General features: G+C 58.6%; 1 protein-coding gene across 5 annotated transcripts in view; it reads left to right on the top strand.

Moving 5' to 3' along the window:
* The first annotated feature begins 8,007 nt into the window (after nt 1-8,007).
* Nucleotides 8,008-26,623, top strand: part of ITGA2B (integrin subunit alpha 2b) — a 76,009-nt gene continuing 57,393 nt past the window's right edge. For 4 of the 5 annotated variants that reach the window (XR_006277226.1, XR_006277227.1, XM_043503299.1 and 1 more), the window contains exons 1-13: nt 8,010-8,251; nt 10,222-10,352; nt 11,011-11,108; nt 11,652-11,817; nt 18,780-18,829; nt 19,316-19,361; nt 19,902-20,027; nt 20,529-20,576; nt 21,399-21,442; nt 21,700-21,759; nt 24,100-24,152; nt 25,053-25,264; nt 25,842-26,015. Coding sequence is in view for 3 of the 5 variants with exons in the window: in XM_043503299.1 (XP_043359234.1) it covers nt 8,052-8,251; nt 10,222-10,352; nt 11,011-11,108; nt 11,652-11,817; nt 18,780-18,829; nt 19,316-19,361; nt 19,902-20,027; nt 20,529-20,576; nt 21,399-21,442; nt 21,700-21,759; nt 24,100-24,152; nt 25,053-25,264; nt 25,842-26,015 (1,408 nt within the window). In the remaining 2 variants the exon portion in view is untranslated. Of the gene's footprint in view, nt 8,252-10,221; nt 10,353-11,010; nt 11,109-11,651; nt 11,818-18,779; nt 18,830-19,315; nt 19,362-19,901; nt 20,028-20,528; nt 20,577-21,398; nt 21,443-21,699; nt 21,760-24,099; nt 24,153-25,052; nt 25,265-25,841; nt 26,016-26,623 lie in introns of all 5 variants that reach the window. The other variant, XM_038385753.2, reaches the window with a different exon arrangement.

Genomic DNA, 26,623 nt, shown 5'->3' with positions numbered 1-26,623 from the left:
TTACAGGTCCGAGAGCAATCGCCTCACCGCCTTGGATGGAGAATTCTTCGTGCAGCTTCCGTAGCAGTGGGAGTCAGCTCCATGGCTAACCTTCCCCGTAATCCCTCCTCTAGGCTTACCCGGGTGGCCCGAAATCCCCAACTTGCCCGGTAGCCCCGTCACCTGTGGAGAGTTTCAGCCACCCCCTGAAATGCAGCCATCTCTGGGGTGCAGTGTGAGAGCACCCCACACCACAGACACATGTACCCTGGGGGCAGAGCACAGATGCATTCCCTGAGCTGACACAGCCCTGTGCGCAAACTGCTGCCTTGAGACACAGCCACCTCTGTAAAAAGAAAAGGAGTACTTGTGGCACCTTAGAGACTAACAAATTTATTAGAGCATAAGCTTTTGTGAGCTACAGCTCACTTCATCGGATGCATTTGGTGGAAAGCTCTGTTTTTTCCACCAAATGCATCCGATGAAGTGAGCTGTAGCTCACGAAAGCTTATGCTCAAATAAATTTGTTAGTCTCTAAGGTGCCACAAGTACTCCTTTTCTTTTTGCGAATACAGACTAACACGGCTACTACTCTGAAACCAGCCACCTCGGTGTGAGAGCATTCACCCTGACACATAACCCCACACCACAGACGCCCACCCCGAGACAGCCCCACACCAGACACAACCCCCCAGGCTCAGCCATCCCTGGGTGCAGTAAGAGAGCAGGGCTAGGAGGGGAAGGAGAACCTGGCAGCCCAAGCTCAGCCCAGCCCCAGCTGCACCATTCACCCTGCACGAGGTGCTGCAGGATCTTCCGGGTGAGCCACCACTGGCAGCAAAGCAGCTTCCTGGGGGGCGCAGTGAGGGGACAGGGAGAGCCCTTGACTTGCAGCTGCCCTACAACGCTGTTCTGGGGCCCAGTGGGATTCTAGCAGCAGGTACAACGCACTCGTGTGACTTCTGCCGTGTGAACACCCACTCTGAGTGGGAATCCCAGGGCACTGCTGCGCCCTGACCCACCCTGGTAGTCTTGCCTGGTCCTGGAGCCGGGCCCCTACTGTTCTGAGGAAGGGTCCCCAAGCCACCCCTCGCTGGCTCCTGGTGCTACTTTCCTTGCCACTGTAGCCCCATGCACGGCTGTGTTCTGGGGAACGGCCAGGGCTAGGGCAGCTGGCCCAGCTTGGGCGAAGGGGGGTGTCCTAACCATGCAGCATCTGTACCCTAGAGTTCAGAGTGGGGAGGGAACCCTGACAGGGTGGCAGAGTGGTGGGATCATTTTGAACCAGAAGCACAAACCTCAGGATATTAAAAGGACTTTTCTTTTCTTTTCTTTTGGCTGCTTGGAAAGCAGGGAGGTTTTTGGGTTTGTTTTTTTAAGGGACATTTTTTTTTTCTTTTAGCTGAGAGCTGCTGGAGTTTTTTTTCCCCTGCCTCAGGGAAGAGTAGTTAAATCCTGCAAGGGAATTCACAAGCTGTGTTTTTTTTTCTTTCTAGCTCTTGGGTTAAGCTAGGCTCAGGGTATAAAGGCTAGGATGACAGAAAGTGACATCCAGAAAAAAATGGAATTAACTCAATTTGAAGCTGAGGGAAAGAGAGAGGAACCATGAACTGGAGATGGAGAGGGCAAAGGCTAAGCAAAATATACCAGACACCCTGAGTACTCCTTCAGGTATCACTTCCCATCCCCGAAAGTTCCTCACCTACAAGGCAGGCGATGATATCGAGGCCTTCTTAGAAAACTTCAAAAGGGCCTGCCTTGGGTACAGCATCTCTGCAGACCAGTCCATGGTGGAGCTGAGTCCGCAGCTCAGTGGACCCTTAGCAGAGGTGGCAGCTGAAATGTCTAAGGAACACATGAACAGTTATGAACTTTTTAAAAAACAGGTCGGAATCAGACTGGGGCTAACACCCGAGCATGCCCATCGGCAGTTCAGACCCCTAAAGTGGAAACCGGATATGGCATTTTCCCAACACGCTGACCAAATTGTGAAACATTGTGATGCCTGGATATGAGGAGCAAGCATTAAATCTCTGGAAGATCTGTGTCTCCTAATGCAAATGGAGCAGTTCTTAGGGGGTGTTCCTGAGGAAATAGAAAGGTACATAGATCATAGAATCCTAGACTCTCAGGGTTGGAAGGGACCTCAGGAGGTCATCGAGTTCAACCCCCTGCTCAAAGCAGAACCAATTCCCAACTAAATCCTCCCATCCTAGATGGGAAGCCCAAAACAGTAATCAAGGCGGGGGAGATTGGAACCCAGTGGGTGGAGGTGGCAGAAAAGAAAAAACTAGTAGCAGTTGGAGCAGCTATCAGAAGGTGCAACCCGAGGCAACACCCTATCACTGAGGGCAGCCCAAGGCCCCACCTACATCCCAAGGAAAAACCCAAACACCTTATCATCACCCACACCAATCTCCAGCAACCCACCTTGCCCCAGTGACCTGTCAGCTAGGCGATGTTTTAAATGTAACGAGCTGGGGCATGTGAAGGCCAACTGCCCCAAGAACCCCAACAGACTTCAGTTCATTGCACTGGAGTCACACCCAAGGTCGTCCGGCCCAGATGCCTCCCGGGTACCCTCAGAGCGAAGGGAAACTATGAGTGTGGGCAGGAAGAAGGTTATTGCATGGAGGGACACTGGAACACAGGTGTCAGCTATCCACCAGTCCATAGTGGACCCCACATTCATGAACCCAGAGGCCCAAGTGACGATTCAACCCTTCAAGTCAAACTCTTTTGACTTGCCTACAGCCAAGTTGCCTGTCCAGTACAGGGGCTGGTCAGGAATGTGGACTTTTGAAGTCTATGATGATTATCCCATTCCCATGCTGCTGGGGGAAGACTTGGCCAACCATGTGAAGCTAGCCCAGAGGGTGGGAATAGTCACTGCAGCCAGGCTAAGCAAGCTTTTACACCTATCCCTGTTCCTGAGCCTTCTACCAGGGCCCTGTCTGTTTTACCAGAGACCCAGATGGAGGTGGTGGAACCGGATCCCCTGCCAATGACTGCAATGGCCTTAGTGGATCCAGTCCCAGAGACCTAGCCAAAGCCAATCCCAGAACTGGAACTGACGAAGCAACAAGCACCAGAACCATTGCCAGCCCTGAGTCCAGCACTTTCAACCCAGTCTACAGCTCCAACACCGGAGGGCATCACCAAGCCTGCACCGGCAGCAGCAGATAACCCTACACAAGAGGCTCAGCCAGAGCCTGAAATACCCCATAGTGCACCCGTGGAGAGCGGTTCATAGTCTACGGAAACAGCCCCATCACCTGCGTTGCTTCCCGAGGGACCAAGCCCAAGTCCACCATCCAGAGAGGAACTGAGGTCTCCAGCATCAAGGGAACAGTTACAGGCAGAGCAGGAAGCAGATGAAAGCCTCCAGGGAGCTTGGACAGTGGCACAGAACAACCCACCGCCTCTCAGCTCTTCTAATCGATCCCGGTTTGTGGTAGAATGAGGACTTTTTTACAAGGAAACTCTTTCTGGTGGACACCAGGAGGACTGGCATCTGCAGAGACAGTTGGTAGTTCCAACTAAGTACCGGGTAAAGCTCTTGAGCTTAGCCCACGAACATGCTAGTGGCCATGCTGGGGTGAACAGGACCAAAGACCATTTGGGAAAGTCGTTCCACTGGGAGGGAATGGGCAAGTACGTTTCTACCTATGTCCGGTCTTGTGAGGTGTGCCAAAGAATGGGAAAATCCCAAGACCAGGTCAAATCCCCTCTCCAGCCACTCCCCATCATTGAGGTTCCCTTTCAGCGAGTAGCTGAGGATATTCTGGGTCCTTTCCTGAAAAAGAGACCCAGAGGAAAGCAGTATATATTGACTTTCATGGATTTTGCCACCCCATGGCTGGAAGCAGTAGCTCTAAGCAACACCAGGGCTAAAAGTGTGTGCCAGGCATTAACAGACATTTTTGCCAGGGTAGGTTGGCCCTCCGACATCCTCACAGATGCAGGAACTAATTTCCTGGCAGGGACCATGAAAAGCCTTTGGGAAGCTCATGGGGTGAACCACTTGATTGTCACCCCTTCCCACCATCAAACAAATGGCCTGGTGGAGAAGTTTAATGGAACTTTGGGGGCCATGATACATAAATTCATAAATGAGCACTCCCATGATTGGGGACCTAGTGTTGCAGCAGTTGCTCTTTGCCTACAGGGCTGTACCACATCCCAGTGTAGGGTTTTCACCATTTGAACTTGTGTAAGGCCGCGAGGTTAAGGGGCCATTACAGTTAGTGAAACACCAATGGGTGTTTACGCCTTCTCCAGGAACTAACATTCTGGACTTTGTAACCAACCTACAAAACACCCTCCGAACCTCTTTAGCTCTTGCTAGAGAAAACCTAAAAGATGCCCAGGAAGAGCAAAAAGCCTGGTATAATAAACATGCCAGAGAGCGTTCCTTCAAAGTAGGGGACCAGGTCATGGTCTTGAAGGCGCTCCAGGCCCACAAGATGGAAGCGTAGTGGGAAGGGCCATTCACGGTCCAAGAGTGCCTGGGAGCTGTTAATTATTTCATAGCATGCCCCACTTCAAACCGAAAGCCGAAGGTGTACCATATTAATTCTCTAAAGCCCTTTTATTCCAGAGAATTAAAGGTTTATCAGTTTACAGCTCAGGGAGGAGATGACGCTGAGTGGCCTGAAGGTGTCTACTATGAAGGGAAAAGTGATGGTGGCGTGGAAGAGGTGAACCTCTCCGTGACCCTTGGGCGTATGCAGCGACAGCAGATCCAGGAGCTGTGCACGAGCTACGTGCCGATGTTCTCAGCCACCCCAGGGCTGACTAAACGGGCATACCACTCCATTGACACAGGTAATGCTTGCCCAACTAGAGCCCAAGCTTACCCGGTGTCTCCTCAAGCCAAAACTGCTATAGAGCGGGAGATCCAGGACATGCTACAGATGGATGTAATCTGCCCCACTGGCAGTGCATGGGCATCTCCAGTGGTTCTAGTTCCCAAACCAGATGGGGAGATACATTTTTGTGTGGACTACCATAAGCTAAATGCTGTAACTTGCCAAGACAACTATCCAATGCCAGGCACAGATGAGCTATTGGAGAAACTGGGACATGCCCAGTTCATCTCTACCTTAGACTTAACCAAGGGGTACTGGCAAGTACCACTGGATGAATCTGCCAAGGAAAGGTCAGCCTTCACCACCCATGTAGGGCTGTATGAATTTAATGTACTCCCTTTCAGGCTGCGAAATGCACCTGCCACTTTCCAAAAACTTGTAGATAGTCTCCTAGTGGGATTGGGAGAATCTGCAGTTGCCTACCTTGATGATATGGCCATCTTTTCTGATTCATGTGCAGAACATCTGGAGCATCTGCAAAAAGTCTTTGAATGCCTAAGGGAGGCAGGACTAACTTTTAAAGCTAAGAAGTGTCAAATAGGCATAAACAGAGTGACTTACCTTGGACACCAGGTGGGTCAAAGAACTATCAATCCCTTACAGGCCAAAGTGGATGCTACCCAAAAGTGGCCTGTCCCAAAGTCAAAGAAACAGGTTCAATCCTTTTTAGGCTTGGCCGGATATTACAGGCGATTTGTACCGCAATACAGCCAAATCGCCGCCACACTGACAGAGCTAACCAAAAAGAAACGGCCAAATGCCGTTCAGTGGACTGAAGAGTGTCAGAAGGCCTTTAACCAGCTTAAAGTGACACTCATGTCTAACTCTGTGCTAAGGGCCCCAGACTTTGACAAATCGTTCCTAGTAACCACAGATGTGTCCGAGCGTGGTGTGGGAGCAGTTTTAATGCAGGAAGGACCGGATCAAGAATTCCATCGTGTCGTGTTTCTCAGCGAGAAGCTGTCTGAGAGGGAAAGCCACTGGTCAATCAGCGAAAAGGAACGTCATGCTATCGTGTATGCACTGGAAAAGCTATGCCCATACGTTTGGGGACGGTGTTTCCACCTGCAAACCGACCATGCTGCGCTGAAGTGGCTTCATACCGCCAAGGAAAATAACAAAAAACTTCTTCGGTGGAGTTCAGCTCTCCAAGATTTTGATTTCGACACACAGCACATCTCAGGAGCTTCTAACAAAGTGGCTGATGCACTCTCCCATGAAAGTTTCCAAGAATCAACTGGTTAAAATCGTCCTTGAAAATTGGAAAATATTGTTAGTTTTTATATAATCAGTAGTATATCCAGAGGTGCACGTGTCTTATTAACTCTGTTTTCTCCTAGAGCTCCAGGAAGAAATCACAGCCAGTGTGGAACAGGCTGTCCAGCACCATCTGTGATTTGGGGGGCATGTCATAACCATACAGCTAGGGGTAACCTAGAATTCCTCCTTACCTGTAAGGGGTTAAGAAGCTCAAATAACCTGGTTGGCAGCTGACCAAAAGGACCAATGGGGAAAGAAGATACTTTCAAATCTGGGGGTGGGGCGGAGGCTTTGTTTGTGCTCTTTGTTTTGTGTGTTCCCTGGGGAAGCAGAGAAGCATCAGGTCAGAAAACTACTCCTCCTAAAATCATCCTAAAATGAATCTCAATATTGCAAAAAGAGTAAGTAAATAAGGCAAGGCGTGTTAGATTATCTTTTGTTTTTAGCTTGTGAATTTTCCCTGTGCTAAAAGGGAGGTTTATCCCTGTTTTTTTGTAACTTTAAAGTTTTACTTCGAGGGGAATCCCCTCTGTTTTGAATCTGATTACCCTGTAAAGTTACCTTCCATCCTGATTTTACAGAGGTGCTTCTTTTACTTTTTTTTTTCTTTATAATAAAATTCTGTTTTTTTAAGATTCTGGTTTACCTATTTGGTTGGTAGATTATTCTCAAGCCTCCCCAGGAAAGGGGGTGAAGGGACTTGGGGGGATATTTTAGGGAAACAGGAACTTCAAATGGTCCTTTTTCTGAATCTTTGTCTAACTCACTTGGTGGTGGCAGCAGTACCCATCCAAGGACAAGGAAGAATTTGTGTCTTGGGGAAGTTTTTAACTTAAGCTGGTAGAAATAAGTTTAGGGGGACTTTCATGCAGGTCCCCACATCTGTACCCTAGAGTTCAGAGTGGGGAGGGAACCTTGACAAGTGGAAATTCCCAGCTCAGCCAAGTGTGACCTGGAGCAAGTCACACCCTCTGCCTCAGCTCCCCATCTGCCCACTGCGGACATCCACCTTGCAGGGGGCTGGGAGCCTGGAAAGGGGAGAAGGGACTGGGTAAGCCCAAGGGAAACAAGGAGCCAGGCCTGCTGACCAGCCCCCTTGGCCAGCGTGGGCCCTTGGGGTGCCTCAAGCTGGGAACCCCAAATCACTCCTGGCTTTTGGCCACTTCATCCCTTTCCTCCACCTGCCCCGTGTGGTGGCGACGCCGTGGTGAGCATGAGGCGGCACCTGGGGCAGATGAGGGCAGCAGGTGGCCCAGTGGGACAGGTCCGGCCAGGAAGGGGTGAGAGAACCCCTGGCACACCAGCACTGCCGTTTCCCACCTCCATGCTGTGGGTCCATGTGGCCCCGTGCCCTGGCTCTGACATGGGCAGCACCAGCTGCTTCAGAGGAAGGGGCAGGAACGCTGCAGTGCCAGCTGCATGATAATCACCCCCCCCAGCCTCAGCCTGGGCTCTGACAGGCAGAGATAGGCTTAAATCCTGCACCAGGTTTCACCTCCACTGTCCAATGTTCGTCATCATTAACGAGGCCAGCTCTGGATTTGCCTGTTTCCTATAGAAATGTCCAGTCCCTTTCTGAATCGTGCTAGGTTCTTGGCCACAACCACATCCTGTGGTGGGGAGTTCCACAGGCTAATGGCATGTTGTGTATTTCCCCCCCTTGTAATTTCACTGGCTGTCCCCTGGACTCGTATCACATCTCCTCATTGGTCTCCTCTATAAGCGATTTGGCCTTTCCATCCAATTCCACTCTTCTGAGCATTGGCAGGGCCGGAGCTGTGCAGCTCCCCTCTCAGGCGGATGCTCTCCCCAGCCTCTCTGGGTAGTGCCCCAGGCCTACCGGAAGCGGCTGCATCCCCTCTGATAAGGGCCCGCTGGCAGCCGGGGCTGACGGGCCATTTGCAGGGGCCTGCCTGGAGCATTTGATCCCCACACGCCAGGATGGTGGCTGGAGCCCAGGGACCGTGGCTGCCGCGGCCTCCCCTATGGCTCTGGTGCTGGGTCCAGGTGCTGCTGGCTCCCCTGGGGCTGTGGCCGGCGCGAGCCTTCAACTTGCACTCGGACCATCCCACCGTCTACGCCGGGCCCCACCACAGCTACTTTGGTTTCGCCTTGGACTTCTTCAAGGACAGGAAGGGAGGGTAGGTAATGGGGGGGCTCATTCCCCCAGCCACATCCGCAGGCCCCACTTGTCAGAGCCAAGAACTGAGATGCTCAGGGGGGCACCTGCAGAGCACGGTTTGGGGTAGGCGGTGAGCATGGGGGTGGGGATAGGGTGAAAGCTGGGTGGGGGTGGGGGTTGGGGTGAAGGCCAGGTTGGGGTGGGGGGTAAGCATGGGGGCAAGGTGAAGGCCGGGTTGGGTTGGGGTTGGGGTTGGGGCAGGGTGAAGGCCAGGATGGGGGTGGGGTGGATTGTATTGGAGACAAGTTTTTAGTTCAGAAGGGGGAGGAAGTGACCAGGATAGAGGCTGTCCTGGGTTCGAGTGTGACACAGGTGAGTTTGGCACCCCAGCTGCCTTCTGCCTTCAATGAGCCTAGTTCCCTTTGGAGCCTGGTAGGAGGGAAAACAGCACAATAAAGACAATGGATTTCAAGAGCTGGCCGGTAAGATCCTCCAGGAAGCAGATCTAAGGGGAAAACTAGTCCAATTTATTGCTTCCCTCCCCTCCCTCCTGCTCCCCAGCACGCTGGAATGGCCCCCTTGCTCTGCCCCCCAGGATCATGTCCACACTCCCTTTTCCCCCCCAACCCCATGCTCCAGCCTTCCCCAGTAAGCGCACAGACCAGCTCCCCAACTGCCTCCTTTTCCCCCCAGGGGTTTCTCCTGCCTTTCAGGACTGTGAAATTCTCCTACCCAAAGACCTACACCACTGTGGCCAGCAGCCCTGCTGCCTCTGTGTGTGTTTGTGCGCACATGTGCATAGGTGTGCATGTGATGTGTGCACACACGGGGTGTGAGGCACATGGGTGCACACGTGTATTGTGTGTGTGTGTGCACATGTCTAACACTAAGCCCCCTGCCCTTTCCCTCCTACTACACACGTGCTGACAAGGTCCCGGCAGGCGTGGGGCTCACCAGGCTCAGAGCAGTGGCCTGGCCCAGAGCAGGAACCCTGGGGGCAGTTTGCTCAGTGGCCAAGCAGCCTGGGAGGTGTCAGGTGTCCCTGGGGCCAAGGGGGAGATAGGGGGAAGCAGCTTGGAGGGTCATGTCATCCAAGGGGCCAAGGAGAACCCTGGGAGCTGACAGGAGCCGGCCAGGCTCTGGGGTTCCACCTGCACCATGAGCAGGTGATGGGGCAGCTGGGACAATCCAAGGAGTAACCTTCCCAGTGACTTGGCCCCACCAGCCCTCTGGGGCTCGGGGCAAAGCCAGGGCGCCTGGCTCCATCCACCTTGGGGGCTGCTAAGCTAGTGCCCCCGCGGGGGAGGGAATGGCCCAGCCCCCTGTCTCAGGGGTGCTGTGGGGGAGGGCAGGCGAGGACGGCACTGGGGCTGCAGTGGGGTGAGGTGTTGGGCTGACCCTCTGCCTGGGGAGGTCCACAGGAATGGCTGTACCTAGGAGGGCACCAGGCTCTGAGCGGGCGGGCTGCGGTGCTCCCCCTCCCGTGCCATGTCACACTCTGGCCCCAGGGCTGGGCTGGGCCAGGGGCTGAGACTGGCAGGGCCCCCGCAGCGTCTGTGGCAGGCACCTGCGGGCATTGCCCAGACGCTGCTGCAGACACAGACCCAGTAGATTAGGCCCCTATTCCTGGCTGGCTCAGTCAGTCTGAGGAGCTGGGCCTGGACCCCGCTGCCAATGTCCTTCATCCCCCGATTGTCTGAGGCTGCCCCCCTTCCGCTCCCCACCACCAGGTGGCGCTGCACTGCTCCGTCAAACAGCAGCCAAGTCCTACCCCAGAGGAGGCTGCATTGCAGTGGGTGTGGGAGGGTGACAGGACTCTGCAGGGCTCTGAGACCGAAGGCACTGGGATCTAGGTGAGGGGAGGGCTGCAGGATGAGGAGCTGAGCCAGGTGGCATCCCAAAGCCACCGTCCATCCAGGCCCCCGAAGCCCAGTCTGCTCCCACCCGCACCAGGGGTCCTGCCCTGACAGCCTCCCCCTGTGCCCATAGCATGAGTGTGGTGGTGGGCGCGCCCCGGGCCAACACCTCGCAGCCCGGCGTGGTGGAGGCTGGAGCTGTGTACTTGTGCCCCTGGGCGCCCGGCGGGACCGGCTGCAGCATCATAGAGTTTGATCCGAAAGGTGAGTGAATAAGAGCTGGCCGAGAGGGCAGCTTGGGGTAAACGGGGGGTGTTAGTTACTGTGGGTCAGAGGGGGGCTGGGGGGAAGGTGGATCTCGGGGGGGACCCCATGATTACATGGGTGCAGAGTGGGAGGGGCAGGTTTTGGATCGGGGGGGTAGGGACCCCGGGGTGAGGTGGGGATGGGTGGGATGGGTTTTGGATTGGGGGGTAGGGAGCCCAGGGTGGGTGGGGCAGGTTGTAGATCCGGGGGGTAGGGACTCCAGAGTGGCGGTGGGTGGGGCGAGTTGTAAATCGGGGAGGGGTAGGGACCCTGGGATGACATGGGTGCAGAGTGGGTGGGGCGGGTTTTGGATCGGGTGGTAGGGACCCCGGGGTGAGGTGGGGGGGGGTGTGGGTTGTGGATCGGGGCGGGGTAGGGACCCCGGGGTGAGGTGGGTTGTGGATTGGGGCAGGGTAGGGACCCCGGGGTGAGGTGGGGGGGTGGGTTGTGGATCGGGGGGTAGGGACCCCAGGGTGAGGTGGGGGGTGGGCTGTGGATTGGGGAGGAGTAGGGACCCCGGGGTGAGGTGGGGCAGGTTGGGGGTCCTGGGGGGGCATTCCCGGGTGTTTTTCCCACGGTTGCACCGCAGTCCGTGCTGGCCTGCCCGTTCCCACAGGGGACCAGACCGAGAACAAGGGATTCCTCCGGCTGAAGACCTACAAGTCTCACCAGTGGTTCGGGGCGTCTGTGAACAGCTGGGATGGCAACGTTGTGGTGGGTGCCCCGGGCGCAGCCCCTGCCCCTGACTGTGCCCACGCAGCCTGCAACCGCCTGGCGATCGGCCGCCTTGGGGAGCTGCGCAGGGTCGGGCTGGGTGGGAGACCCCTGGGGGCATCTCAGAGGGCAGGGAGTGACCCTATCCCGGACCGGACAGGAGGGGATGTGCTGAGATGAGGTGCTCATCTGGGGCCCTGGCTGCCCCTGGCTCCCCAGAGCAGGGGGGTCTGGTTCTTCTCCTGATGCTCTCACTCGCTGTGTCCTGTTAACCTGCTGCCATGCTCTGCCCCAGAGGCAGCTGCATTTCAGTGCTGGGTCTGTCCTGCCCTTGGGGAGACGAGATAGAGATGTGGGTGCTAGTGGTTTGTTGTGGGTTGGACTGACACTGGAGGTGGGGGGACAGAGCAGCAGGGGGAGCCCAGCCCGGTGACGGGAGGCTCCGGGCAGTGCTGGGGGGAGCTGGGCCTGGCCAGGCGAGGGGCAGATGAGCTGGGATTCCTTCTGCAGCGGGTGGCGCTGAGTGTCCGGTCGTTCTGCCAGGCCTGTGCCCCCCTGCAGCACTGGAACGTCTTCGAGGGCATGGCCCAGGCCACCCAGACGCCTGTGGGCACCTGCTTCGTGGCCACCGAGGGCCTGAGCCGCTTCACCGAATACGCGCCCTGCCGCTGCCACCACATGGAGGCCACGTACCTGCAGAGGCGCTACGGTGAGTGACGCCCTCTCCCCCCGCAGCCACACCGGTTCCCCGCCCCCGATGCCCCCCTCCCCCACGGCCATGCCAGCTCTCTGCACCCCACCGCAGCCACGTCTCTTCTTTTTCGAGTGATTGCTCATGTCATAGAATCCTAGAATATCAGGGTGGGAAGGGACCTCAGGAGGTTCTAGTCCAACCCCCTGCTCAAAGCAGGACCAACCCCAACTAAATCATCCCAGCCAGGGCTTTGTCAAGCCTGACCTTAAAGTCTATCCACACTAGGTGTGCGTGCTCACCAGGGCACCGGTGCCGGAAGGTTTCCCCCTAGCAGTACCCGTAGGGGGGAGCACCCCCCATGACCGCTGGAGTGGCGCCTGCCTGGCACGGTATAAGGGGGGCTGTGTGCTCTCCCAGCCCTCAGTTCCTTCTTGCTGCCAGTGAAGGTGCGTCAGAACCTTCTGCTCCAGCTTGGCTGTAGCTCGTCCCCAGAACCGTTCGTTCAGCGTTAGTACCTGTAGTTAGTTAGCTGTTTAGTTAGTCAGTGAGCCCGGGCCAGGGCATGCCCCACGCCCCGGGGTTTAAGTCGTGCGGCTCTTGTAGGCGTTCTATGCCAAGGAGTGACCTCAACGCGAACTGTCTGCGCTGCTCGGGAGAAGCCCATATTGGCAAAAGGTGTAAGATTTGCAAGTCATTTAAGCCTCGGACCAAAAGAGAAAGGGACATTAGGCTCCAGGCCATCCTGATGGAGTCAGCGCTGACCCCGACTCCAGCGCGCCGCTCCGAACTGATACCTGGCACTGCGGTGCCAGTACGCAGCGACCCTCCGGTGCCATGACTGGTCAGCACCGCTCTCCATCCACGGGGCACACCAAGAGGGCCAAGAAGACTCCCTCTTTGCAGCAGCACCGAGGGAAGTCAGGGACAGAGGCTAGGCCCATGTCGGGCAGTCCTCAATCCCCACCGGGCCCCAGGCCTCCGACTCACGTTGAGTGGAGTAGTCCGGCCCCTTTGGAACAGGCCTCTCCGGAAGTCCGGATGCCGTCCACTCCTGAAGCCCTCCAGGTAGCCCGGGACATTATGTCCATGCCGGTACTCGGAGCACCGCTGATGTTGCACAGAGGCAAGCCGCCGCTGGGATCTCAGCAGTCGCCTCCGGCCTGGTCCCAGTCTTGGTCGAGGGAACGTTCCCGACGCTGATCATGGCCTAGCAATCGCTTGGGGCAGAGTCCAGGTGGATCGCCCTCAATGCCGACCAGACTGTCTGGCTGGTTTCCGTCCGGCCGGGACTCGCAGCACCACTTGTCCTCAAGGAGCGAATATCTGTGGGACCGCAGCAGGCTTCGCCAGCGGTCCTCATCTCGGAGAGGGTACCGCCGTTCCAGCTCAGACTCCCGCTCCAAATCTCTGCCAAGACATCGCAGCCCCGGGTATCGATGGCCAGTATTTTGCCATCGTGGGTCTGCTGGTCGAGGCCTTTTTCAGAGCAGCTGTTACCGCCGGTACCAGTCCTCCATATCGAGATCACAGTCCCATGGCCATCGTAGCTCCTCTTGGTCCAGGGACAGCAGCAGATCTTACACCAGCCCAGTTTCCATTCGTAGCTGTCCTTCGATGGGCCAGGCCAGGCAACCCAAACAGCCGGCCCCACTGGTGCTACAGCAGGTGCAGTGGCATTGAGCATCGGCCCAATGGTACCAGTGGGGATTGTGGCCTCTGGCACAGCCCCCGGTGGGAGCTCACTCAGTGGCTGGAGCTTCAGAGGCACTGTCGGCCTCCCACTCCAGACCCCTGAGAAAGGAGTTGGTGGGACGTGCGTCCTCGGCACCGTGCCCGGAGTCCGACCAGGTGGTGGACCCTCCGGTGCCAGCCGACACCCAGAGCACTGCACTGGCCTCCTCGCCCTGCCCGGAGGAGGCGATTGCAGCCCCGCCCCCTACGTCCCGCAGGAGGACTTCAGGGCCCACCAAGAACGTTTAAAACGGGTGGCAGCAAGCCTCCACCTTCAGGCAGAGGAGATGGAGGAGCTCTCAGACTCCCTGGTTAATGTGCTGTCCCCTTTGGCACTGGGTAGAGTGGCCTTGTCTCTCTGTAAGGGGTGGCTAAGATTTCAAATGCCCAGTGGCAAACACCAGCCTCAGCCCCCATCTCTAAAAAGGCGGAACGCAAGTACTCTGTACCCGCTAAGGGGCATGAGTACTTGCATACCCACCCAGGGCCCAACTCCCTGGCGGTCAAGTCAGCCAACCACAGCGAACGGCAGGGTCAGCCAGCCCCGACCCCAAAGGACAAAGACTCTTGGAGACTGGACTCTTTGGGAGGGAAAGTTTATTCATTTTGAGCTTCCAGTTACGAGCGGCAAACCATCAGGCTCTCCTAGGCCGGTACGAATTCAATCTGAGGGGCTCCCTGCCCAAGTCTGAGGACTCCCTCCAGGAGCGCGATAGGAAGGAGTTCAAGGCGCTCGTGGAGGAAGGGGCAGCGGCCGCTAGGGAGTCCCTGCAGGCAGCCTCGGATGCTGCGGACACGGCCGCACGATCAGTGGCCTCCTCGGTGTCCATGAGACGGGAATCGTGGCTCCTGCTCACTGGGCTGTCCAGTGAGGCGCAGTCTGCCATGCAGGATCTCCCGTTTGACGGGAAAGCTCTGTTTGCGGAGGAAACAGATACAAGGCTGCATGGCATGAAAGACTCCCACACGACCCTGCAGACGCGGGGCCTCTATCTCCTGGCTGCAGCAAAACCTAAGTTCAAGCCGCAGCAGACTCCCGTCCAGGCTGCCCTCCCGAAGTACAAGGCCTCCCATAAGAAGCAGCGGGAGACGCCCTCAGAGGCAGTCTTGGCCTAGCCCCCAGCCTGGGTCCTCCAAGGGCAAGCAGGCGGGAAAAAGGCATTTTTGCCGGGACACTCTGGGGCATCCGGCCAGTCCTTATCAGGGATCCACCCCCAATAAAGCTCCCCTTCTCCAACCGGTTGTGTGCTTTCCTCCCGGAGTGGTCGCGGTTGACCTTGGACCGATGGGTCCTCCACACCATCTCCCGGGGTTACACCCTCCGGTTTACTTCCTCCCCGCCCAACCACCCCCTGCCCATCCCCTTTGCGGGACCCCTCGCACGAAGCTCTGCTCGAGCAGGAAGTGGGGCGGCTCCTAGGTCTAGGAGTGATAGAGGCGGTGCCCAAGGAGTTCATGGGCAAGGGGTCCTACTCCCGGTATTTCCTTATCCCGAAGGTCAAAGGGCGGCTCAGGCCCATCATGGACCTCCGAGGTCTGAACCAGTACATGGTGAAGCTCATGTTCTGCATGGTCTCCCTGTCCTCCATCATCCCCACCCTAGATCCCGGGAACTGGTATGCTGCCCTTGATCTGCAGGACACATACTTACACATCCACATATTCGAGGGGCACAGGTGCTTCCTCCGTTTCGTGGTGGGGCAGAATCACTACCAATTCACGGTCCTACCGTTTGGTCTGTCCACTGCCCCCAGGGTCTTTACAAAATGCATGTCGGAGGTAGCAGCCTACTTCAGATGGTGGGGGGTCCAGATATTTCCCTATCTGGACGACTGGCTTGTCAGGTGAGGGATCATGTGGCGCTCCTCCTGTCCACGTGCACCACCTTGGCCCCGTTGGTAAACAACACCAAGTCCACGTTAGTCCCGGTCCAACGCATAGGGTTTATGGGGGTGCTTCTGGACGTGGCATCGGCCAGGGCCTCTGTCCTGCCACATTTGAGACCCTGAAGGGTCTCATCGACTCAGTCACAAGGTTCCCAGTGACAACAGCCAGGGTTTGCCTACAACTCTTGGGTCACATGTTAGCGTGCACATATGTGGTCTGTTACGCCAGACTCAGGATGAGACCCCTCCAGCTCTGGTTGGCCTCGAAGTTCTCCCAGGCCATGGATAGGATGGACAAGGTCCTCACCATGCCAGACTCTGTGATCACCTCCCTACTTTGGTGGTCTGCCCCAAACAACATGCTCCAAAGGGTCGCATTCAGGGACAGGGCCCTGTCATTGGAGCTGGTGTCCGATGCGTCGGACCTGGGTTGGGGGTCCCATGTGGGGAACTTTCAGGCCCAAGGCCTGTGGTTGGCTCAAGACCTGACCCTACATATAAACGTCAAGGAGCTCAGGGGGGTGCAGCTGGCATGTATGGCCTTCCATTTGCACCTCGAGGGCAAGGTAGTCAGGGTCCTCATGGACAACACGGACTCGATGTTCTGTATCAACAGGCAAGGCAGGGCCCGATCCTCTGCCGCGAAGCCCTTAGGCTGTGGGACTTCTGTATAGCCCACGACATCCACCTGAAGGCCTTCCACCTACCGGGCACCCGGAATGAGAGGGCGGATCGCTTGAGCAGGGACTTTTCCTCGCAACACGAGTGGTCCCTCCACCCGGAAGTGGCTCACCAGCTCTTCTGAAGGTGGGGAACACCCCCGGTGGACCTATTCATGACTCAGCAGAACCGGCGATGCCCCCGGTTCTGCTCCGGGGGGACCTGGGGAGGGGCGCTATCTCCGATGCCTTTACCCTATCCTGGTCAGGCTGACTTCTCTACGCCTTCCCCCATTCCCTCTAATCAGCAGGGTCCTGGAGAAGATAAAGACGGACAAGGCCCAGGTCCTCCTGATTGCCCTGGCATGGCCCAGGCAGAATTGGTTCGGGACCCACACGGGCCTGGCAGTAGCTCCGTCGTTGCCACTTCGCCCAGACCTGCTCTCTCAGGACCACGGCCACCTCCTCCACCCCAACCTGGCGACTCTTCACCTCGCGGCATTGCTGCTCAATGATTAGGTTGAGAGGAAAGGACACGCTCAGAGCAAGTTCAGCATGCCCTCCTCAAAAGTAGTTGGCCCTCCACTCGCCGCACTTATTTGGCGAAGTGGTCCCGGTTTTCTAGGTGGGCAGCAAACCAGAGTGTCTCCCCGGTGACCATCTTGATCCAGCTTATCCTTGATTACCTCCTCCATCTGAGGGCCCAGGGCCTGGTGCCCTCGTCAGTCAGGGTACACTTGGCAGCCATATCGGCCTTTCATCCCCCGGTGCAAGGGCACACGGTGTTTTCCCATGCTATGACTGGCTGGTTCCTTAAGGGTTTGGACCTTTTTTTTCTGTATTCTAGACCCCCAGTCCTGCAGTGGGACCTAAACCTGGTGCTGGCTCGTCTCACGGGGCCCCCATTTGAACCACTAGCCACGTGCTCCTGGTCCCACCTTTTGAGGAAGGTGGCCTTCCTGGTTGCAATCACGTCAGCCAGGCGAGTCTAGGAGCTCAGGGTCCTGAGCTCCGAGCCGCTGTACACGGTCTTTCATAAAGACAGGGTCCAGTTCTGCCCACGCCCCATGTTCCTCCCTAAGGTGGTCTCCGCCTATCACATGGGTCAGGACATTTTTCTCCCGGTCCTCTGCCCCAAGCCCCACGCGTCCAGTGAGAAGTGCCGTCTCCACACGCTGGATGTGTGATGGGCTCTGGCTTTCTACCTCGAGCAGACCAAGCCGTTCAGAAAGTCCTCGCAACTGTTTGTCGCCTCGGCTGATCCCGCAAGGGGCCAGCCGATTTCCACTCAGCAGCTTTCTATGAGCTGGCAGGTGTCCCCCTACCACTGATTGTGAAGTTGCATTCAACTCGGGCACAGGCCTCGTTGGCTGCCTTCGTGGCTCACGTCCCCATCCAGGACATTTGTAGGGTGTATGTGGGGGTGTGGGGGGGTGTATGGGTGTGGGGGTGGATGTGTGTTGAGGGGAGTGTGGATATGGGTGTGGGGGTGTATGGGTGTGGGGGCTGTGGGGGCTGTGGGGCTGGGTGTGGGGGTGTGGGTGGGAGTGTGTGTTGAGGGGAGTGGGAATGTGGGTAGGTGTGGGTGTGGGGGGGTTCTGCTGTCTCTTTAAGCTCTCAGGGGCAGGAGCCTGGACTAGGGTTGTTCAGCCCCCAGCAGCTCAGACTCCCCCCCCAGTGGAAACTGGGTAATGGGGACCCCTCGCAGAGCAGGCTGAGCATGTGGAACTGGGGGGGCACCTGGCTCAGAGGCTGTTCTCCCAACCGCCCCCTGCGTTCGCCTGTGCCCCCCCATCTCGCGACAGCCATGTGCCTTGACACTCCCCCCGTGCCTGTCCCCGCCCCCACTCAGCCCGGGGGGGCCGTGCCCAAGGCTGATGCTGATGCTCCTCTTGTGCCGACTCTCAGAGCTTCCGCTGGGGTAGCTGGGGTGCGACATGCTCTCCCCATCCCTCGCCCCCCAGGTCGCCCCCCAGCTTCCCCCATGGCATGGCTTGGGTGCTGTTCTCTCCCCTCCCAGCCTTCCCGCCGAGCCCTCAGCCCCCTTGCAGTGAAGTAGCCACACTCCCATATACAGATGAGGAAACTGAGGCACAGAGCCCAAGGCCAGCCTGTCATTCTCAGCACCCACTAGGCATGGCTCCCCTTGTGGCGCCCAGACCAGGGAGCTCCCAAGACCCCATGAGGGGCGGTGGCTGGATCCAGAGGCAGGGGGGCACTGGTGGCATCCGGGGGGCCCCTCATTCTCCTCCCCGGCGTTCATCATTATCTGTTTCAGGCCTCACTCCCAGGCCCCCGCGCCCGCGGCGGGCTCAGCCCATGGGCCCCCCGAGGTCCCTCACAGGGAGATTTCTGCCCAGGCCTTTGGGCCCCAGATTCACCCTGGGAAGGCCAAACCCAGGCGTCCGGCCGCCCCATGGGCCCAGCAGCTCACTCTCTGCCAAGCAGGCTGGCCGTGGGGCACTGACCCATGGACTGACACCAGAGCCGCCAGCTCAGAGCAGCCCCCCAGAGAGGCAGAGCCCTGCTCCACTGGCATCCCGCTGCCTGGAGGCAGATGAGTGGGTCGCCAGCCCGGTCTGGAAGCCTGGCTCTGCCCAGCAGAGATCACAGCCAAACTCTGCAGGGGCGACCCCGACATCCCTCAGCCCCCCTGCCCCAGGAGCATGGCGCTAATGCTGCCTCGTGCCCCTCTCCACAGCCTACGACAAGCGGTACTGCCAGGTGGGCTTCAGCGCCGCCATCACCCACGTGAGTACGGCCCGGGGCGCCCAGGCCTGCAGCTGTCCATGGGGGTGGAGATCCAAGGGGAGTGCCCATGGAGGTGTGTGCACATGTGCCCCTAGGGGTGTGCCCATGGGGGGGCATGCCCACTGGGGGGCTCTGCGTGCCCGTTGGGGGGGTGTGCCCATGAGAATGTGTGAATGCCCATGCCCGTTGGGGGGGGGCTGTGCATTCCCATGGGTGTGTGTGTATGTGTCTGCATGCCCGTGGGGGTATGTGCCCATGGGGGTGTATATGTGCATGCCCATTGGGGGCTGTGCGTGCCCATGGGGGTGTGTGTGCGTATGTGTCAATGGCGGGGGTGCTTGCCTGTGGGGGTGTGTGCATGCCTGTGGGTGGGGTGTGGGGGGTTGCATGCCCGTGGGGGGAGGTGTGCATGCCCCGGGGGGGGGTGTGCCTGTGGGGGTGTCTCAGGGTAGGGTGCTCACTCAAGCCTGTCCTGTCCCCTTGCAGGCTGGCAGGCTGGTGCTGGGTGCCCCGGGAGGATACTACTTTGTGGGTAAGGGCTCTGGTTCCTGGGGGGCCCCGGGGGCTGTGGGGGGAGGGGGAGCCCATTGCCCCTTGGCATGGCTGCCATCGCCTCCAACGCTTCCAGTGGAGCCATGGCAACGCTGGCAGCGCCCTCCCCAGGGCTCCCCCTCAGCTGTGCTGGGGGCACCACCCTGCCTGTGCCCAGGGGGCTGAACGCACCCGCCTGATCCACAGCCCCAGGCCCAACCTGTCGTGGTGTCCCATTGTGGCTGGCAGAGGCTGCCCTCCCTCCCGGTCTGTAGCTAGAACCCCCCGAGCTTGGAGCATCCCTCTCAGGCAGTGAGCTGCCTACGGCACATGGGAAATGCCAAGCTGCCCCCACCCCCTCATGGGGACCCCCAGTCCCAGGAGTTGGCATGTGGAGCTGGCGAAGGGGGTGCTGTGGGGTGGGGGTGCAGGATGACCATGTTGGGCTTGGGCACCCTCCCTCTCTCACCATCTCTAGCCCCTGCCTGCTTCGTGCAGGGCCCCTGGCGCTGGCTCACGGGGGGCCTGGATGTTCCCCCAGGGCTGATCTACTCAGTCAATCTGTCGGCAGTCGTCTCCCACTTCCCTGGCAGCGCCCTGCTCTGGTCCGTGGCCCCTGAGCAGGTCACGGAGGACATGATCTATGATTATGACGACGCCTACAGAGGTGAGCGCGACCACCCGCAGTAACCTGCCTGCCTCGTGGCTGGGCACGGGAGAGACTGACTGTCCCTGGTGCCAGCAGGGAACTGGCACTGTCCACATTGCCCTCAGTCTAACCACCAGACCCCACTTCCCTCCAGAGCCGGGGAGAGAACCAAAGAGTCCCAGCTCCCAACCCCCCTGACCCAGGGAGAGAACCCAGGAGTCCTGGCTCCCAACCCCCCTGATCCAGGGAGAGAACCCAGGAGTCCCGGCTCCCAGCCCCCCGAGCCAGGGCAAGAACCCAGGAGTCCTGGCTCCCAGCCCCTACCCCTGCTCTACCCCACTAGACCCCACTCCCCTCCAGAGCCAGGGCGAGAACCCAGGAGTCCAGGCTTCCTGCCTTCAACCCGCTTCCTGCTCTAACCACTGGCATCTCCTTCCCCTGGGGGCCAGTTGTTCTGCTCTGGGCATGTGCGGCAGGCAGGGGCGTTCGAAGGGTTAACCCTGCACCCTCTCTCTGCAGGGTACTCAGTGGCTGTGGGGGAGTTTGACGGGGACCCCACTACACCAGGTAGGGGATTTGCCCTTGGCTTGTATGGTCCCCCCCCCAGCCCATAAAGTGCACAGGGCTCTGGGGCTGCCAACCGGGCTCCATGGGCAACAATACAGAGCAGACTTGGCCGAGAGGCATGGACTCCCAGGCTCCAAGCCATTGCTGGGGACGCCCCTGGTGACCCCCCCCCGCCTGCCCCCAGGGCACAGGGCTGGGAACAGGGAGGGTGAGGGGCTCCTCGCCACCTGCCACCCCCAGGCAAATGGAGCCTCTGCCCCCAGCAATGGCTTGGACCCTGGGAGTCCATGCCCCTCGGGGCCCAACCCCCACTCCCAAGTCCCCTTCCCGGCTCCCCTGCCCCAGAGTCCCTGCCTGCCAGACCTGCCCCCCTGCTTGCTCATTGTCCCTGCCAGCCGGGCAGAGTCCTCCAGTCCTGGGGCTGTATCCGATTCTACCATCCTCCTTGAAGGGGTGGGAGCTCCCCAGTCTTGCCCAGGGCACCCCATGCACCTGGCTGCCTGCTGCCCTGGTTGCTGCATGGGCAGGGACTGCCCAGACAGGCACCATCTGTGCGATGCCCCCAGAGCCTGGCAGAGTCTGAGCCGCACAGTGTGCAGGGTCTGGCAGAGCCAGCCAGTGCCAGCCCCTCCCGGAGAGGAGCAGCGCCTGTTCCCGCGCCTTCCACAAACACACCCCCGCCCGCCTGCCCCCTTCAGGCCCCCCATTGGGCTGGGGGGGGTGCTGGGGCTTTGCCCTGGCTTTGGGACAGGGCACACTGTGTCAGCAGCTCAGCACCCTCTGTTCCCAGGGGTCACGGGGACTCTTGTGTTTCCTTCACAGAGTATGTTGTGGGCGTCCCCAACAAGAGAACGACCTGGGGGGTGGTGAGTATCGGAGGGGCACCATTGGGGCGAGCTGTTTCCCTGCCCGGGGGGGGAGAGAGAGAACAGTCCCCATCTCCCTAGTGGCTGGGGGGGGGAGGGAGCAACCCCCATCTCCTCAGCGCCCGGGGTGGGGGAGCAGTCCCCATCTCCCCAGCGCCCAGGGGAGAAAGGAGCAGCCCCCATCTTCCCAGTGGCCAGGTGGGGGGAGGGAGCAGCCCCCATCTCTCTCCTGGCTGATTTGTTTCTCCCCGCGGCAGGTCGAGATCTTCAGCAGCAGGAAGTCTCTGGCGCTGGTACAGAGCATCCAGAGTGAGCAGGTACCTGCCTCGCTCCCCCACCCCCTGCCCCCACATCTACCCCCTTCCCTTCGCCCAACCCCCCACTGCCCCCATCACCCCTCCCCTCCTTCACCTCCCCTGCAGTGCCCTGCCCTGCCCCGCCCTTCCCCGCCCAGCCAAGGGAGAGCCAGCCTCGAAGGGCCCCACTCCCAGTCTCCCCAAACGCTTGGGCTCCCAAAGCCGTGGCCACTTTGAAAAGTTTGGCCTTAGTTACCAGTCTCTGGGCAAGAGAGGCCTGGGACTAGGCTAGCAGCTGGCTGCAGATCAGGAGTGAGGGGCATGGTAGAGCTGGGTGGGCCCAGGGCTGGGCTAGCAGGGGGCTATGGGTCGGGAGTGAGGGGCATGTTAGAGCTGGGGGGGGGAAACCCCAACTATACATACAATATGATGGGGCTAATTTAGCTACAACTAATCAGGAGAAAGATCTTGGAGTCATCGTGGATAGTTCTCTGAAGATGTCCACGCAGTGTGCAGCGGCAGTCAAAAAAGCAAACGGGATGTTAGGAATCATTAAAAAAGGGATAGAGAATAAGATGGAGAATATCTTATTGCCCTTCTATAAATCCATGGTGTTCCCACATCTTGAATACTGTGTACAGATGTGGTCCCCTCATCTCAAAAGAGATATACTGGCATTAGAAAAGGTTCAGAAAAGGGCAGCTAAAATGATTAGGGGTTTGGAATGGGTCCCATGTGAGGAGAGATTAAAGAGGCTAGGACTTTTCAGCTCGGAAAAGAGGGGACTAAGGGAGGATATGATAGAGGTCTATAAACTCATGAGTGGTGTGGAGAAAGTGAATAAGGAAAAGTTATTTACTTGTTCCCATAATATAAGAACTAGGGGCCACCAAATGAAATTAATGGGCAGCAGGTTTAAAACAAATAAAAGGAAGTTCTTCTTCACTCAGTGCACAGTCAAGCTGTGGGACTCCTTGCCTGAGGAGGTTGTGAAGGCTAGGACTATAACAGGGTTTAAAATAGAACTGGATAAATTCAAGGAGGTTAAGTCCATTAATGGCTACTAGCCAGGATGGGTAAGGAATGGTGTCCCTAGCCTCTGTTTGTCAGAGGGTGGAGATGGATGGCAGGAGAGAGATCACTTGATCGTTAACTGTTAGGTTCACTCCCTCTGGGGCACCTGGCATTGGCCACTGTTGGCAGACAGGATACTAGGCTGGATGGACCTTTGGTCTGACCCAGTCTGGCCGTTCTTATGTTCTTATGGCTGTGCTAGCCGGGGCTGCAGATCAGGAATAAGGGGCATGGCAGAGCTGGGGGGACCCCAGGGCTGGGTGAGCAGGAGTTTGTGGGTCAGGGTTGACAAGCAATGGCCAGCCCAGCGTGTCCCCTGCCCTCAGCCCCTGTTATGCAGACAAACCTACACAGGATCATTTCAGGGGACAAGACAAGATGTCACGTTTATTATAACACAATTTGATTTATGACCAATAACTAATATCTAATACCTATGTATATATACACCCCCCCCCAAATGTTCTGCAGCTGCTGTATAGTTACCAGTCCCGAATGTAGCTTGAGTTTGTGGCTTGGGTTCGTACCTTGTGGTGGCTAACTGGCCAGGAAAGCCAGGCACAAGGAAGAACTGGGTCTCTGTTGGGCATGCACCGATGCCCTTCCATGTTGGCAGCAGAATGTTACTCTCCAAAGTCTTCTATCTCACCCATCCTTTTTGTAGGCTTTAGTTTGAATCCAGAGTCTATAGATCTTGCTGTGTCACGCTGCCCCTGGGTTCGGTGTGATTGATCACCCGTCAGTTGCAGACATGACTTTCAGCCTAGGACCTGGCTTTGATGTTTCCTCAGTTGTACTCTTGTACTTTTCTTTTTAGGGTGGACTCTTGTCGTCGGTGTTTACACTTTATTTCATCAGGACAGGCTGGGGCTGGAGGTTGATTCCATCATCCATACTTACCTCATTCACACATCTAAACTACACTAATCAGATTACAGCAGGGTTTTGCAAAAATGAAGGTTGCAGCAAGCTTTTACAAAATGGAGTGAGCATTTTAAAATGGAGTTTGGGACAAGTTAAAATGGAGTTTGAGTTACAATATGGACAGTGTAAGGAATGACAAACAGTGAGCAGAAGTTACAATGTTGAAACAGTGCAAGTTTCAGCGATTTAAGCAGCAATTGGATTGGAAGTGAAAGTCAATTAGCCAGTTATTGGGGTAACTAGTTTTATGAATGAATGTGTTTCATTCATAAACTTTGCTTATGAAGTTATATTAATAAAGTGAACAATTAAAAACAATTTCATTGATCAGTCTACACCCCCACCCTCCTCCATGTCTTCCAGGTGGCGTCATACTTTGGTCACACAGTGGCTGTTGCTGATGTGAATGGCGATGGGTAAGGAGGAGGTTGGCGCTTGCTTGGCAGCCAGGGTGCTGAGCCCAAGTGCCCATGTCTGCCCCCAACCACTGCCTGGGCGGGGGGCATGGCCCCTTCACTCAGCCCTCCCATCCTGGGCACTGGCAGGGCAGGGGAGAGCCGGGCCAGGGCTGCTGGGCTCCATCACCTCCAGGAGCCTCTGTGCACCGCTTTGCCCGTGCCTGTGGCACAGCCCTGTGGGGCCAGAGCCCCCTCCAGCCTCATTTCTTCAGCACCAAGGGCCGGGGGGCACAGCTAGGAGCTCCAGGGTCCCCTCTGCCGGGGCCCCGCTGACGTGCCAGACGTGGATTGTGCAGCTGCTGAATCCATGGTGCAGTCGCGGTGTCCTGAGGAGGGGGCAGAAGGGCTGGGTCCTGCCCCAGGCCGCCGGCAAGGCCCGTGCTCCGGGCTCCCCAGCCGGCCTGGTTGGTCTCCCCTCATCCCCCCATGTTGGCTTCTGCCGCCATCTGGTGCCCACCAGCCTGCACTGCTCCTGGCAGAGCCTGGCGCCAGGTGAGCAGGAGCAGGGGGCAGGAGTGGGCAGAGCCGCCCCAGCTCCCTCAGGGGCAAAACTGAGCCAAGGGGGTAACCCCAGCCCCCAGCACAAGGCCCAGCTCAGCCCGGGAGGGAGCCTGGGTCCTGAGGGGACTAAGGCTGGCCGGCTGGAGCTCAGGGGGTATCTGTGTCCAGGAGCACCGACTCATGTTAGCCACAATGGCCCAATGTGCCCCTCCTGCCCCCATCCCGGCTGGCTGCACCCCCAGGCCATGGGATAATCCTTTCAGTCCGTCGGCCCCTATGGCCTGGCGGGGAGGGGAGCCCAGAGCTCCCCTTGGGCCCAAGGCGCCTCCCCCTGCCATCTGCCCCCTTTGCTCCAAGGAAGGACGACGTCTTGGTGGGGGCGCCACTCTACATGGAGCGCCACTCCGACCGCAAGCTCTACGAGGTGGGGCGCGTCTACCTGTACATGCAGCGCCGGGGCCCCCACGTCTACAGGTACCCCTGGCAGACCCTGACCGGCACCGAGGTCTACGGCCGCTTCGGCACAGCCATCGCTCCTGTGGGGGACCTGGACCAGGACGGCTACGTTGGTAACGCCCAGCCGGGCCGCAGCCCCCGGGTGCCAGTCCGCTAGTGCTGCTGCCGAGGGAGCTGCTCCTGATGGCTCTGGGCGGGGGGGGGGCTTTGGGTTGGCACAGAGACCCTGCCATGGGATACGAACCTGGCTGGGTCTGGGACAGGGCACCTGGGGTGCCGATCAGCACAAGATTGAGTGCCAGGACCCGGTGGGATACCCTGGGGAGGTGTCTGGGCAGCCCAGCCACACACAGTAGCAGAGCTAGGAACAGTCCTGACTCTCAGCCCCCACCCCCAGCTCTAACCACTAGTCCCTACTCCTCTCCCCGAGCCGGAGATCAAACTCAGGCGTCCTGGCTCCCAGCCCCCTGCTCTAATCCACTAGACCCCCTCTCATCCCCAAGCCATGGATAGAACCCGCTCTGGGTCCCCTTCTAGTCAGTGTGTAATGTCTGGGGCCCAGTCACTGCCTCAGTGGGTGGGATCCTGACCCTGGAGGTGAGGAGCGACTGGTGCCTAGGCAGCCATGCCCGGGGCTCAGCTGCTCTGGCCGGGGCCCGGCTCGTGGGCCCTGCTGTCCTGTCTCCTCAGACGTGGCGGTGGGGGCTCCGTTCGCCGGGAGTGGCCGTGTGCTCATCTTCAGCGGGCACAGCGAGGGGCTCCGGACGCCGGCCTCGCAGGTCCTGGAGAGTCCCTTCCCCGGCCATGCTGCCTTCGGCTTCTCCGTGCGTGGCGCCACCGACATCGACGCCAACGGGTACCCAGGTACAGCCACCCTCACAGCCCCCCGGCTCCGGCCTGTGCCACCCCCGGCCCGCGAGGGTCACAGGCCTGGAGCTGGGCAGCGCCTACGGCCCGGACCCTTCGGGGAGGGAGATGAACATGTGCGGAAGAGGGCTCGGCCTCCATTTCCCTGCCTTGCCCCTGGGCCCCCCTCCCATGCCAGGTGCTGCCCCTGGCCCCCCTCCTGTGCCAGGCTCTGCCCCTTGGCTCCCTCCCATACCAGGCGCTGCCCCTGGGGCCCCCACCAGTGCCAGGCGCTGCCCCTGGGCTCCCCTCCCATGCCAGGTGCTGCCCCTGGGCCCCCCTCCCGTGCCAGGCGCTGCCCCGGGCCCCCCTCCCATACCAGGCACTGCCCCTGGGCCCCCCACCAGTGCCAGGTGCTGCCCCTGGGCCACCCCTCCCATGCCAGGCTTTTCCCCTGGGCCCCCCTCCTGTGCCAGGCGCTGCCCCTGGGCCCCCCTCCCGTCCCGGGCGCTGCCTGCTTCCCCTGGGTCACCCCATGCTGGGAGCTGGCCCCTGAGGAATTCTGGCCACCCTTCCCTAGCAGGGTGGGACTCTCTGGGCCCTGAAGGAGGTGTTCCCCTGGCTGG

This window comes from Dermochelys coriacea, chromosome 27 (genome assembly GCF_009764565.3).
Source record: "Dermochelys coriacea isolate rDerCor1 chromosome 27, rDerCor1.pri.v4, whole genome shotgun sequence".
NCBI lineage: Eukaryota > Metazoa > Chordata > Testudines > Dermochelyidae > Dermochelys > Dermochelys coriacea.
This window is presented reverse-complemented; position numbering and strand designations above follow the sequence as displayed.